This window comes from Piliocolobus tephrosceles, chromosome X, assembly GCF_002776525.5.
Source record: "Piliocolobus tephrosceles isolate RC106 chromosome X, ASM277652v3, whole genome shotgun sequence".
Taxonomy (NCBI): Eukaryota; Metazoa; Chordata; class Mammalia; order Primates; family Cercopithecidae; genus Piliocolobus; species Piliocolobus tephrosceles.
The window spans coordinates 75,327,897-75,342,814 of NC_045455.1; the positions used below are offsets into that span (position 1 = coordinate 75,327,897).

The 14,918-nt window shown below is 34.9% G+C and overlaps 1 protein-coding gene across 3 annotated transcripts in view; it reads right to left on the reverse strand.

Moving 5' to 3' along the window:
- Positions 1 to 14,918, reverse strand: part of NAA16 (N-alpha-acetyltransferase 16, NatA auxiliary subunit) — a 66,966-nt gene that overhangs the window by 39,417 nt on the left and 12,631 nt on the right. For all 3 annotated transcript variants that reach the window (XR_002731009.1, XR_002731008.1, XM_023208906.2), the window contains exons 6-9: positions 13,839 to 13,992; positions 10,327 to 10,446; positions 7,399 to 7,494; positions 1,689 to 1,795 (exon numbers count right to left, since the gene is read on the reverse strand). Coding sequence is in view for 1 of the 3 variants with exons in the window: in XM_023208906.2 (XP_023064674.1) it covers positions 1,689 to 1,795; positions 7,399 to 7,494; positions 10,327 to 10,446; positions 13,839 to 13,992 (477 nt within the window). In the remaining 2 variants the exon portion in view is untranslated. The remainder of the gene's footprint in view (positions 1 to 1,688; positions 1,796 to 7,398; positions 7,495 to 10,326; positions 10,447 to 13,838; positions 13,993 to 14,918) is intronic.

The window sequence follows — 14,918 nt, forward strand, 5'->3', positions numbered from 1 at the left end:
TAAAAAAAAAAAAAAAAAAAAAAAAAAAAAAAGAAGTACTCTAATTCACAAACATAAGATTTCTTTTTATTTCTGACATTTTATCCAACCTTTCTTCTCTGTCACCCTCACCAAAAAGAACAAAAGAATTTTACCCAATGTTAAATAATCTAGAGAAATTATTGGCAGGCACTGGGTACACGTTTACATAGGAATCAATCACTATTTCTCAACAAACTGACAGCAGAAACACTGCAGTCAAATAGACCATACAACAGACATTAAAGAATTGTAGGCCGGGTGCGGTGGCTCAAGCCTGTAATCCCAGCACTTTGGGAGGCCGAGACGGGTGGATCACGAGGTCAGAGTGAGACTCCGTCTCAAAAAAAAAAAAAAAAAAAAAAATTGTAAGGGTTTTGTTTTTGCTTTTTTTTTTTTGAGAGAGTCTCACTGTCACCCAGGCTGGAGTACAGTGGCCTGATCTCAGCTCACTGCAAGCTCCGCCTCCCGGGTTTACGCCATTCTCCTGCCTCAGCCTCCCAAGCAGCTGGGACTACAGGCGCCCGCCACCTCGTCCTGCTAGTTTTTTGTATTTTTTTTAGTAGAGACGGGGTTTCGCCGTGTTAGCTAGGTTGGTCTCGATCTCCTGACCTCGCGATCCACCCGTCTCGGCCTCCCAAAGTGCTGGGATTACAGGCTTGAGCCACCGCGCCCGGCCTGTTTTGGGATTTCTAATAAAATCTTTTCCTTATCTGCTAGTAACTTTAAAAAACTGACTACAGAAAAGACAAGATTTTAAACTTTAGTAAGTAAGAAGCAACACTTGGAAATAAAAGTATAACTTGCTTTCTATTAACTTTTAATTGTCTTTCTAATTTAAGACCAAGATTTAAGTGCCTATTTTCTAAAAAAATTTTTTTTTAAGATGGAGTCTCACTCTGTCCTCACCAAGGGCTGGAGGGCAGTGGTGCGATCTCAGCTCAATGCAAGCTCCACCTCCCGGGTTCCCGGCATTCTCCTGCCTCAGCCTCCCAAGTAGCTGGGACTACAGGCGTCCACCACTATGCCAGGCTAATTTTTTTTTATTTTTATGAGAGATGGGGTTTCACCATAGATGGTCTCGATCTCCTGACCTCGTGATCTGCCCACCTCAGCCTCCCAAAATGCTGGGATTACAGGCGTGAGCCACCGCGCCTGGCCTATTTTCTAATTTTAAAAAGCAGAAAGACAATTCTTTATTCAAGAACTAGCTAAATCTGTATTTATTAAAATGCAGCCTACTGATTAAAACTAGTAATTTATACCAGTAATTTGACCAAATTGCATTTTACTGTTGCACTAACTCAATTATCCAAGCTCTAACTTTAAAAGCATGCATAACTAATTTAAAAATCCATAATCGTACCATAAAATAATAATCATAGAATAAATATATACCTTTGGTAACAATGTCAAATTTAAAATGCTACAAAAAGAAGTATACCCATTAAAAATAAATAACCTTTATAATTTTAGTGCTTTCATAAACCTTCTTACTTTGATATTACTTATACTACAGGCATATAATTTCAGTACATTATTAGACTGAAAGTAAAGTAACATTACTAAAACAGAGAAAATGATTAAGTACAAGCACATTATTTACATGGACATTTTTCTACAATTTAGTAAAAAGACTAAAGCAAATCTGAATAAATACCAAATTTTACCTTTTCTGTATTGTAATATAAAGATTTCAAAGTAGTAAACAAGGGTGGGCAGCCTTTACTGAAGTTAACCCTCAGGAACTTATCCATTAGTTCTCTAAATCTTTCACCTAGAAACAAAAGCATACTTTGTTATTATTTGGTTCATGCAAACAATTCTTAAAATGATTTTCTAAGTAAAAATAAAGCTCCCTCAGAAACAATTATGCTCCTATCCAATTTATAAACCCAAAAAGTCATACAGTTTTAAGTAGAGTAAAAGTTATCAACTATCCATTCTGAATTTAGCACAGTATCAAATATCTTTCCTAATCTCTCACTGACTAGCGCACTTAGTCTACAGCTCAAACCCTGCATATATGCAAAAAGCACTCTGCAGCAGACTATTGTTACTAGCACTATATTCAAGTGATAGCCAAAAGATCTTTTTAAACACTAAGTTGGTATTTACAAATGTCTTCCCATATCAACTTGTCATTTACTTCAACATTCATTCATTCATTCCACAATAATGTATCAAGCACTTACTACATGCCAGGCACTGTTCTAGGTATTGCGGATATAGCAGTGATTAAAATTAAAAAAAAAAAAAAAAATTACTTCTACCCTATACAACTTAACATCTCAGTGAGTGAGGCCAACAATAAAGTAAATTGATGTTAGACATCAGACTGAGCCCTGGGCATTCTAACATTAGAACTAAAATAAACAACCTGTTTGCAACATCAAGTAAATAATTCTTTCATTGCTAAACCCCTACAAATGATTTTTGTCATCACCATTTGAAAGCAGAGAGTATTCAAAGAATTTTAATTTTAAATACAGAGATATAAGAACTTTCTGACAGTATGGACTAATACATAAGGACATGGATTTACCTAATCATTTGGGGAAAAAAAACAAACATATATGTCATGAACGATTTAGCCTCAAGTAGGATGATTGAAATGACCTCCTAAGATTTTTTAATGAATCACAACACTGCACAACAAAATCTAACAACCCAAAATGGTTATTTTTTTTCGTTGTGACTGACCATGTTGAACAAAACATGCATGCACATTCAATATAATTAAATGTTATAAAAAAATTTAACTCCATTAACTATAAAGACTGTATTCAGATAATCTCTAATTTCTTAGTAGATCATATACAAAATACTGGGGTGTTTTTGTTTTTGTTTTGAGACAGAGTCTCACGCTGTCACCCAGGCTGGAGTGAAATGGCCTGGTCTCGGCTCACTGCAACCTCCACCTTCCAGGTTCAAGCAATTCTCCTGCCTCAGCCTCCCAAGTAGCTGAGACTACAGGCGTGTGCCACCACGCCCAGCTAATTTTTGTATTTTTAGTAGAGATGGGGTTTCACCGTGTTGGCCAGGATAGTCTCGATCTCTTGACCTCATCATTCACCTGCCTTGGCCTCCCAAAGTGCTGGCATTACAGTGTGAGTCACCATGCCTGGCCAATACTTGTCTTTTGAAAAATCACAGATTATGAAGACAACATAAAACTTAATCCTGGGTTAAATTACACACCATTGCTTCTTTAAAAATCAAAAATAGTTTCAGAGACCGCAACTTTCCAGTAATTCCTCTGGTGTACAACAAAAGCTAACAAAATTGTGGGAGACTATAAGAGACGCTGTTTCTTAGAGGAATGCAGACTTCTCCACTTAACTGTATGCAACCTTGGGCAAATAACGTGTCCATTAAAAACCTCGGTTTTATCGCTGTAAAATGAAGGCAATACCATCACTGGCCTCAAGAGTACACTTGTATGGCTCAAACGAGGTAAGATACAACAATAAATAATGTCTTCCACATAGTAATCACTCAATAAATGTCTCTTCTCTGATATCTGAGTTAATATTTTACATTTTAAAGTTTTTATATTTTAGAGTTAATATTTTGTTTTCTATACTTGCAATCAACCACTGAGAAAACAAGCCTTTTATCTTCACGGCAGAAGCTACTCTGAACTCCTCCTTGGTCAACCTTCTCAGTCTATTCAGATCACATTGGCAAATCTGATTTATTAGATTGTGCAGGTATGAAAAAAATGACGAAGCTCTTTAAGTGCTGATCCAGGACTAATCTCCAAATACGGAGTTAAGTGAAAAGAAAACCCAGGTTCGCAGCAATCCATCAATCTATGCTACCCGCATGTTTGCAAAAAGCAGGGTGGGGGGTGTGACCTTAAACAAATCTACACACATTTTTGCTCACACATGCACAACATATTTGTAGAAGAATACACCATCAGCTGATCACAATGGATGTCTGCAGGGGAAGTAAACTTAGTTGCCAAGGGACAGACAAGAAAAAGACTTCATGAACTTATTTTACCTAATTGGCAACTGTGTGAATTTATCACCTAAACAAGAAGCCCACAAAGCTACCCAACTGCTCAGTCACACACCATATCCCCAAATTACTTATGATTTATCCATCTAATTTTTTCATCAATTATTATGTGCCTCTTTAGCATTACTGCTCACAAAACAGGTTACCTGAATAATTCTCAGATAGATACATAGTATGATGTCCCCAAAACATGATGTCCCTGTTTATACTAATTCCTAAAATAATTAGTGTAAACAGCAAGAATAGTCTGTTTCTGATTCACTGGAAATCCATTCTAAATAATGGAGCAAAATTTAATTAGTATTCTATGTTTAATACTCTGGATTATTTCCTTCCCTCTCTCTACCCTTCAGCCAGTCCATAATAGAACATGATGAATTAAACTAATTATTTTGAAAAGTACCTTTATCCCTTCATTATTTCTAGAGCACTTAATATTTTCAGGTGTTAGAAAATTTCCTTATTGTTCTGTGGTATGAAGCCCTTTTATCTAAAAAATGGAAAGGCTTTTTCAAAACTTTCACCTTGTATTCTCAAGATGCATCATTTTTCTTGAGGAAGATCTTATTGCTTTTGATAATGCCAAAATGGCTTTCTAATTGCACATAAAAGCATTTCTAGACAGGCAAAAAAATCATGAAATAGTCGGCTTTGCACAGATAAAATTAAATATTTGCATAATTTTATATATATTCACTGGAGCCTTGTAAATACACACATGTCAGAACCTCAAAGTGATGACGACCTTGAAAGCCTATGCCATCAGACTCCTCCACTGAGACCTGTTTTGTAAAAAGATTTTTATGGCATTTCAAAGACAGCATGTCCAAGAGAGTCTAGGATGGTTCCACTTTAACCTAGATCACACTTTACAGTAAAAGAAACTCTAGGCTCTTTCAGTAAAAATATATTTCCTACCCTATACTGCCACGTTTTGAGGGCTTTTAGCAAACTTATATTGCCTATGGAAATAAATGTAGGCAGTATAAATCTGAAGCTCCATGTTCCAAATGAGAAAAAGAGAACAAAGAAGTCTTGTTCGTCATCTTAAAGCTAAGCAAGGTTTCTTTCTTTCCCAAGAAGCATATGAATGCATTTTAAAGCTCCTAAGGAAATACTCCCCCACAACACACAATATATTGTGAAACACAAAATATACCTAGAGACCAATAAAAGGAGGAGAAGTCAGACACTAAAGACCACATATGGTATGATTCCATTTATTTGAAATGTCCAAAAACAGGCAAATCCACAGGTACAGAAAGTAGACTGGTGGTTGCCAGCTACTATGGTTGAGGGGTGATAGGGAGTGAAATAGGTATGGGGTTTCTTTTTGGGGTCATGAAAAATTTCTGAAAGCAGACGGAGATGATGGTTGCACAACATGATTAATATACTAAAACACTGAATTGCACACTTTTTAAAAGTGAAGTTTATGGTATATGAATTATATTTCAAAAAAGTTATTATTTTTTAAATCAAAGAGGAGAAGGAAGAAATACAGAAATGTAAGCTAAAGCATCTTCCACAAGACACTTTTATTAGGGAAAATACTCCTCACCACGCATATACTCCCCTCTTTGAAATTCACAAAGTGTATATTAAAAGCTCTGAGAAGTCCTATAGAAACCTGATAGCTGTGTCTAACCCAGTTTCCCAAACTTACTTGGCTGAAGAACAGCCCAAGCACAAGCACACCAACAACCTCCCCACCAAGCCTATTAATATCCACTTGGACTTAATGTTCCCTGGAAAACATTAGAGAAATCTGCTCTCTGTATTCTACAAAAACAAAACAAAAAAAGGAGGATCAGAAGAATACTACTCTTCATATGTGGAACTGAAATGCAATAGTATAAAATGAATTTTTAAAATCAACTTCTAGCTACTGTCTAATCAAATACATTTCTAAAGGGTATTTCACATATTTCACAAGCCAGTCAACTAAAAATTTTTAATTTTCATCAATCTTTTGGTAAAAATAAACTTATAACCCAAGAATTTAAAACAAATATTTGCCACTCTGAGAATATAAAATATACTCCTCACCTCTCCAGAATACATTTAAGTTATATTAGCTTTGTAGAGTCTGACTTGTATCAAAATACCAGAAGTCCCAATATACAATTCTTACAAATAAAATTAAAGACTTCAACAAAAACATATACTTTTTAAAAAACTCAACAAAGATATTAGCTACCTGAAGAGCTAATATACTGTCTACCTCCTATGTAGCCCAAAAGTAAATGAGTTCAGCTACATACAATAACTCGACTCAAGGTCATGAATATACTATTGTACAATAAAAGCAAATCACAGAATACGTACCAGAGTACTCCTAGTTATATAAAGTACAAAAGCTGTTTTTATTTTCAGGAATACAAAATACATGGAGCTCTAAAAATAAAAGTAATGGCATGATGAAAAGCAAAACTCAGGAAAGTGGCTAACTGAGGGAATGATGACATTCTGTTCCTAAAACACCGTGGTGGGTGCAAATAGCTCACAACTATTTCTTTGAATGTATGCTCAAAAAAGAAGATATAAAACTTCAAAACTATAGCTTGAGCCCAGGGGTTTGAGGCTGCAGTGATTGTGCCACTGCACTCCAGCTTCAGCCTGGTAACAGAGCAAGATCTTGACTCAAAAAAAAAAAAAAAACTTCAAAACTTTTACCACTCAAATCATGATACCACATATAATTTGTCACTAATTACAGGGAATTTACCTTCTACATATGGTGCTTTTGTAAAAGTCACGTAAGACAAGCAGTTTTTCTACCAATACATAATATTTGTACATATTTATACATGATATCTCGTTACACACAGAGAACGTGTAATGATCAAGTCAGGGTATTCAGGGTAGCTATCGCCTTGATTACTTATCATTTCTGTGTGTTGGGAACATTTCAAGTCCTCTCTTTTGCTATCCTGAAATATAGGATATATTGTTCTTAACTACAGTCCCCTTACTCTGTAAACACTGAAACTTATTCCTTCTATCTAACTGTATATTTGTACCCATTAACCAACCTCTCTTCATCTCCCCCCTACACCCCCCTTGCCAGCTCTGGTATCTATCATTCTACTTTCTACCTTTATGAGATCAACTTAAGAAAAGCAGTTTTATATTTATATAGATAAGTTCAAATATTAAAATCAACATTTAGCTACACATTGAAGTATAACACTCTTATTAACATATAAATAATAAATTCACAACTGTTCACTCCCAACTCCAAGACTGCTGTAGACATAAACTCCATAACAGAAACACACTTCCAAAATATAAATTAACATTGAGTAATTTCGCAAATAATTAGTATTATAAAAGACATCCTAATATTACCTGGGACAAGAGTCAAAGGTAATCTTCTGGGTGTAATTGCTTTGGGGTGCTGCTTACTAATTTCTTCATAAATTTGAAGCCTCTCTTCTAAAGTGCCTATTATCAGTAAATATGGGTGAGATTCATAGCATCAAAACTTTTATCCATGGTAAAATGCAAACAAACTTTTAAAATGTTGTTATAAATAAAATTGCATTAATAATATTAAAGCTGCTTTCAATTTTGGCAAAAATGACATGTAAAACTCTGTGGTGGCGAAATACTATAATCAGCTAAGTCACTGTTTTAAACTCATCTCCAGAGAAATCCAAAACTTATTTCATCGCAAGATTCTAAATACAACCCAAATCACATATACAAGCCATCACAGACTCAAGATATGCTGCACTTCTCTATATTCCTTTAGCATACAACTCATGGAAAAGAAAATCTTTTTATAATATATCTCTAATAACATATCTTACATAAACACTCTGAACCAAAGAAACCTACATATATCCCCATAAAAGCCTATAATGTCTGTTGATTAGGCTCAAAGGAGCAAGTTTTAGGATTATTATTGCAAATGTTTAAAATATAAAAAGATAAACTAAACTTCCATGTCAACATTAACACTTAAAATCTTTAATGAAAGTCCATTATCCTTCCAAAAGACAAAATTATACTTCTAACAGAAGGTTGTATCTTTCCTCCCAAGAGCCACCTAATTTTATAGTACCACATAAAGGATGTATCTATACAGAAACTACATGTTACTCTGAAACAACAATATGCAAGCAAACAGGATCTGGGTGTAGTTTATCTTTCTAAAATAATGTCCTGCATAATTCACAAAAAGAGATTTATAAGCTATAAGATAATTTATAGTGGAATTTTAAGAAAAAGCAAACCTGTTTTAGAACTATAACGTTTTAAGTAGATCTTAATCCAAATTCTGTCATCTAAACCACAGAAAAATAACCTAAGAATAACCCTGGGTGCTAGCAGACAAGGTATCTCTGTAGTGAATGTAGTGTTTATAAGTATTGACACTCAACATTAATATCAAGCGTCAAGATTGTAAACACCATGCTTGAAGAGGTGTGATCTTGTTTAGACTCATTCCTTCCCCCAATAGTATGTTCTGGAGCTCCAATTTGGTTGGATTTTAAGACCAAAGATATGTGTGTGGGGGTGGAACCCTCACTCTATGTTAATAATTTGGAGACTTCACAAAATATTAAAGACCCTTATACTAATACACAAATGCAACTGCATATAAATATTTTTAAAATACTCTCATATTCATGCCTCATCTTAGACAAAGACAAGCACCAAGTATGAAAACAATTCTCCACTACCCTAGATATAACAAGCTGTATAAATGTAATCAGGTTAAGACAAAACTAAAAAATTCAATACCCTACTTAAAGTCACAAGTTGGAGCTCCAGAACTTACTATGGGGAAGGAAAGGTCATAAGTTACCTAAAACAATAAAGTAGTGTAATTAGTTTTGTAATCAATACATTTTATAGTAACCAAGAATCCTGATATATGGAACATATTATTCATTTTAGTAAAACATTAAAATATTTTTATTAATTGTAATGTTACTACTTTAAAGAAAAATCATAGTTAACCTGTTTTCAACCTTCATGCATATGAATTTTGCTGTTTTCTTCAGATTATTACTTAAATCAATATTGTGATTTTAATCATTTTCTTAAAAATATTTAAGAAAATAAACTTTTAACAATTTGCAGTGTAAAATTTTAAACATAAAAAGAACATCTGAATTAATGAATACCAGTGAGGATACAACAATTAAACTTTTCTTGTAGCTTATACTACTATAAATGAATGTGGGTAGCTACCTATTTACCAAACGTTTTTTTTTGTTTGTTTGTTTTTTGTTGTTGTTGTTGTTGTTGTTGTTTTTTTTCTTTTTTTGTGAGACAGAGTCTCGCTCTGTCGCCCAGGCTGGGGTGCAGTGGCCGGATCTCAGCTCACTGCAAGCTCCGCCTTTCGGGTTCACGCCATTCTCCTGCCTCAGCCTCCCGAGTAGCTGGGACTACAGGCGCCCCCCACCTCACCTGGCTAGTTTTTTTTTTTTTTTGTATTTTTTAGTAGAGACAGGGTTTCACCAGGTTAGCTAGAATGGTCTCGATCTCCTGACATTGTGATCCGCCCATCTCGGCCTCCCAAAGTGCTGGGATTACAGGCTTGAGCCACCGCGCCCAGCTTGACCAAACTTTTTAAATTTAAAAATTAAAAAAAAAAAAAAAAATTCTGCTGTTTCAACATCTTTGAGCCAGTTTCATAATTATTTCAGGAATACATTTATTCATGAGTAAATATGATTTTAGGAATATTAACAGTTCCTACCAACACTTAATTATGAAACTATCACAAAAATCTTGGACTGATACTAGATTTCTAGAAAGGGTCAGTTACCTAATTTCAAAGGAAGATATGTAACATTTTGCTCTACACAAATTAGCCTAGTTTGAAATCAAAGCAAATACCCTCAACAGTAATTGTCTGGCCCAATTCTTATTATTTAGAAGTTGAGGGTAATGAATGTCTAATGGTTTTAAAATATTAAATAGTTACAACACTTCCCAGAAAGCGAATGCTCATTTTCTTTCCCATGTCTCTACTCTAAATTAGTATTTTTTTTTTGTTTTGGTTTCGCTTTGTTTTGTTTTTGCCTCACCTCCCAATACCATAACAGGTAAAGGTCAAGGAACCTAAAATATCTGCAAGCACTTACACTTAAGTGTAACTATTTGAATTCATTTTCACTCCCATGTTTAACCTATAATTTTACTAAATGGAAAAATGAATACTAATGCTAAAATTGTTTGTTCTCAAGTATTATTACAACTTTACATTTTATTATACTTCAAACAGTAGTTATGAGAAAAAAGAGAAAAATCATTACATACTAATTTGTAGTGCTTTTTCCAAGCCTTCATAATAACACCAATTTTCTGCATTCCGATCAATCAAGTTTTTGAACACTTCACTGGCTTCTTTTAATCTTCCCAATTTCAACAGTATTTCCCCTGAAATTAAGTTTAAAGACATATTCATTTTAAATATTAAATATCTATCTGACCCCAGGGACTTCACTAAGCATTATCAATGAAGAGATGGTTAAAAAGACAGAACTCTGTATGCTTCCCCTTTGGACGTGTAGCAGTTTATGCAACTAAGCATAGCTTGCCTTCAGAAGTGAACCTTCATTTTTGGCTCCCTCTTACATTCCAAACACATATGTAGGACCTTAATTTGTTAGTAAAAAACTTTTGCATTACACACTAGACACACACAAACACATCAAAATTAGACTGGCAAATAATTCTAGTGAAACATTCCTATCTTCCTACTACAAGATTTGAATATATCTTTCCTATCAGTTCATATATTAATTCTCCACTCAATTCTCATTGTTTCAAGATCACTAAAACTGGAGAAGTTTAACTCAGTGAAATTATAACACTAAACACCGCTTTATAACAGGAAACCACACAAGCCATGTTCATGTACAGGTTAGCTGAGTGGGTCGGTAAAAGGTCAAATCCTTTTACTAAGCCACACAAATTAGGAGGAGGTGTGGAGAATGAGGACCCAGACCTCTCTAATACGATGGAAACACACCTAATCTAAGATAAAGGGGAGAGTCTCAAAAAAGAACATACCTCAGCTTCCTGCCCTCAAGATTACTCATTCCCCAAACAATCTATTTCAAACAACCTTTTAAAATGTCTTCAAGTCATACTATTCCTCCTTTCATCATGTTGGAGGAGGCAGTACATTATAGCAGGTTTTATGTACTATTATTTTACTATTTTTATATATCACTCAAACTCTACAATTAGACTGAACTAGGAATAATTACCAACTCCACCACTAACTAGCTTTGTGACAGGGAGAAAAGTGGGTAGTTAGCACATTGCCTGTCACATAAAGAATACATATAAATATCTGCTACTGAAAACTTTAAATATGCCCAATTCCTCCACGATTATCTTCTGGCCAATTTTTACCCTGCTTATCCTAGATATAATAAGACAACAGCATATTTTTCATTTTCAAAAAACATCTGTTATTTGCTACTACCATGAAGCAAAGGAATGCACAGGACAAATATATATATGTATATACACACACACCTACATATTCATAAATAAGCAGAAATCTCCAACTTTTAAAGCTTTTTAAAGGATCGTAAAAAGTTAATGACCACAAAGAAAACTGTGTGAATATCAAAGGTCTCTGGACCTGCAAAGTTCAGTGAAAATCGAAAAATAATACCATGATCTGTCTCTGTAGATAATACAAAGCATGAGCTATGTATTCAAATTAATGGCCCCCAAATTACCCTCACTAGCAATATAAGGATAAATGTGACTATAGGCAATGTGCGGATTTATTTTTGTTTTTTGAGACAAGCTCTTGCTCTGTCATCCAGGCTGAAGTGCTAGTGGCACAATCACAGCTCACTGCTGCCTCAACCTCCCAGGCTCAAGCAATCCTCCCTTCTCAGTCTCCCAAGTAGCTGGGACCACAGGCATGAACCACCACACCCAGATAATTTTTTAATTTTTTGTAGAGATAGAGTCTCACTATGTTGCCCAGGTTGGTCTTGAAATCCTGCACCTCAAGCAATCCTCCCGCCTCAGCCTCCCAGTGTTGGGATTACAGGTATGAACCACCATTCAGGGCCTATACTAACTTGAATTAATTTCACTGTACCATATTTACTTTTCAAAAACTACATTCCCTATTTGTTTTTATTTTTAAGATTAAATAATCTAACCTAACTGCATTCCCTATTTTTTTTTAAGATTAAATAATCTAACTTATGGATTATATTGAATGCATTTCCTATTGATGCTACAGGACAAATATCAAGAAAGAGAAACAGCAACCCAAGGGAGTTAAGATTTAATCAGGAAACGACAATAATATTTCAGAAAGGAAAAATAATTGCCTTTTTTCCTCTTTGCTCCCATCAATAAGTAATGGAACAAGATAGAAATCAGAATATTTATTTACCCATATTTTTCTCAATAACTTTTAAAAGTGTCATTAATATTGGTATTAATATTAATTACAATAAAAAATAAATCACTCCTGTGCTATACATTAACCAGAAAGAGTATACTGGTTAAAAGTAAGAAGCTCATGAAAAGGCATGGGAAAAAGAGCACATATTACTAAGTGAAAGAAGCCAATCCTTCTCAGGCAAGAAATGATCTGGCAAAAATAAAACCAATCTGAAAAGGCTACATACTGTATGATTGCAATTATATGACATTTTGGAAATGGCAAAACTATGCAGAGGGTTGCCAGGGGTTTGCAGGAGTGAGGGATGGAAAGGTGAAACAATGGATGTTTAGGGCAGTGAAACTACTTTGTATAATACTATAGTGGTGAATACATGTCATTATACATTTGTCAAAACCCATAAAGTGTGACAGTGGGAAAGGCTGTGGGTATACAGGGATATATGGCAACTCTTTGTACCTTTTTCTAGATTTTACTGTGAATCTAAAACTGTCCTGAAAATGTCTGTTTTTTAGAAAAAAGTGAGGGCTCTGAAGTCAGAAGGATGTGTTGACGTGCTTAGAAACTATAACTCTACCACTTAAAAAGCTGGATGACTTTGGGCAAGTCCTTAACCTCTCTAAGCCTCAGTCTCTTCCACTATAAAATGGGGTTAATAAATAGTATCCATCTTAAAAGCGCTAAAAAATTAAATGAAATAAAGCAGTGCAAGCAATAACCATACTCAAATAGAAGAAGAGTTTTAAAATATATATTAGCTATTGTTTTTATTAAGCTTCAGACTTCAGAGGTCCTACAACTGTATGAAACTTTAGTTCTAAACTATTATTTCAGCTGGACAATTTAATATAATATTGCTCAGGTAAAGAGAACTAATGAGCAAAGCTTTGTGAAAATTTTTTTTGACCCTTTGTTGATGAATGCTGTTAAAACTATAGGGATCCTGTCTTCATAATTAGCCCATGATGAAAATAACTGACCTTTGTGTTCATGATGATCCCAGTATTATCAATTATGGTTCTCACTGTATTTAATTAACTATATATGGATATACAGAGATACAAATTCAATATGAAGGCAGAATAATATACTGCTTAAGGGAATGAAATCTGGATTCAAATCCAGCACTCTCCAGTTTACTAAACTGTATGACTTGGGGTTAGTCAATCTCTCAGTTCCTCAGTTCCCCTCATCTCCAAAATAGATATAATAACTACAACATAGGGTTGTTATGAGGATTAAACTAGTTAATAATGGCTTAATAATAAAGTGTTTGGAACCTTGCCAGATACATAACAAGTGTCATATAAGACTTAGGAGAGAATAAAATATGTAGCTTTTTGTTTTCTGTTTGAGGCCATTAAAAAAAGGGAAGCCAACTTACCTTTAATTTCTTCCACCAAAAGTTTATCACATATTTGTTTCTCATATGTTTCTATATGTTCCAAAGATTCCTGAAATAGATCTGCCTCTCTCATCACTTGATTCTGGTATAGTATCAGTTCACTATATTCATAATCTATTTTGTTTGGAGGAACCTGAAAAAAAAATGACCAAATTACTTTATTTGTGTAATTATATAAAGCAGTTACAGACCTTTAATTAAACTGCCTTCTCAGGACAGTCATTCACACAAACAAGAAGGCAACCCACAAGCAGATACAAACAGAAGAGTGATTAACAGCACCAAAAATGAATGCATTATTTAAAACAAATAATGGGGTGGGACTTCTGTCTACCCCCAAGTGATACAGGTCAACAAATCCTACATACAAATATAAAAATGGTTGAAATACTACAGAATCTACAAAAAAAAAAAAAAAACCTACTAGAATTAGTAAAAGTGTTCAGCAAGGTCACAGAATAAAAGATCAATGAAGAAAAATCAATTACCGGTATACCTTGGAGATACTGTGGGTTTGGTTCCACACCACCACAATGAAGTGAGTGACACAATTTTATGGTTTCCCAGTGCATGTAAGTTCCATTGGCCGGGCACGGTGGTGCACGGCTGTAACCCCAGGTCTTTGGGAGGCTGAGGTGGGTGGATTACCTGAGGTCAGGAATTCAAGACCAACCTGGCCAACGTGATGAAACCACATCTCTACTAAAATACAAAATTAGCCTGGCATGGTGGCGCATGCCTGTAATCCCAGCTACTCAAGAAGCTGAGGCAGAAGATTCGCTTAAGCCCAGAGGTGGAGGTTGCAGTGAGCTAAGATCATGCCACTGCATTCCAGCCTGGGCAACAAGAGTGAAACTCAGCCTCAAAATAAAAACTAAACTAAAAAAGTTTTATTAACACTATACCATAGTCTATTAAGCATGCAGCAGCATTATGTCTTAAAAAAACAACGTTGCCAGGCACAGTGGTACACCCGTAGACCCAGCGATCCTCCTGCCTCATGCCTCAGTCTCTGGAGAAGTCCTAGCTAGGATTTCAAGTCCTAGTCGTAGCCTAAGA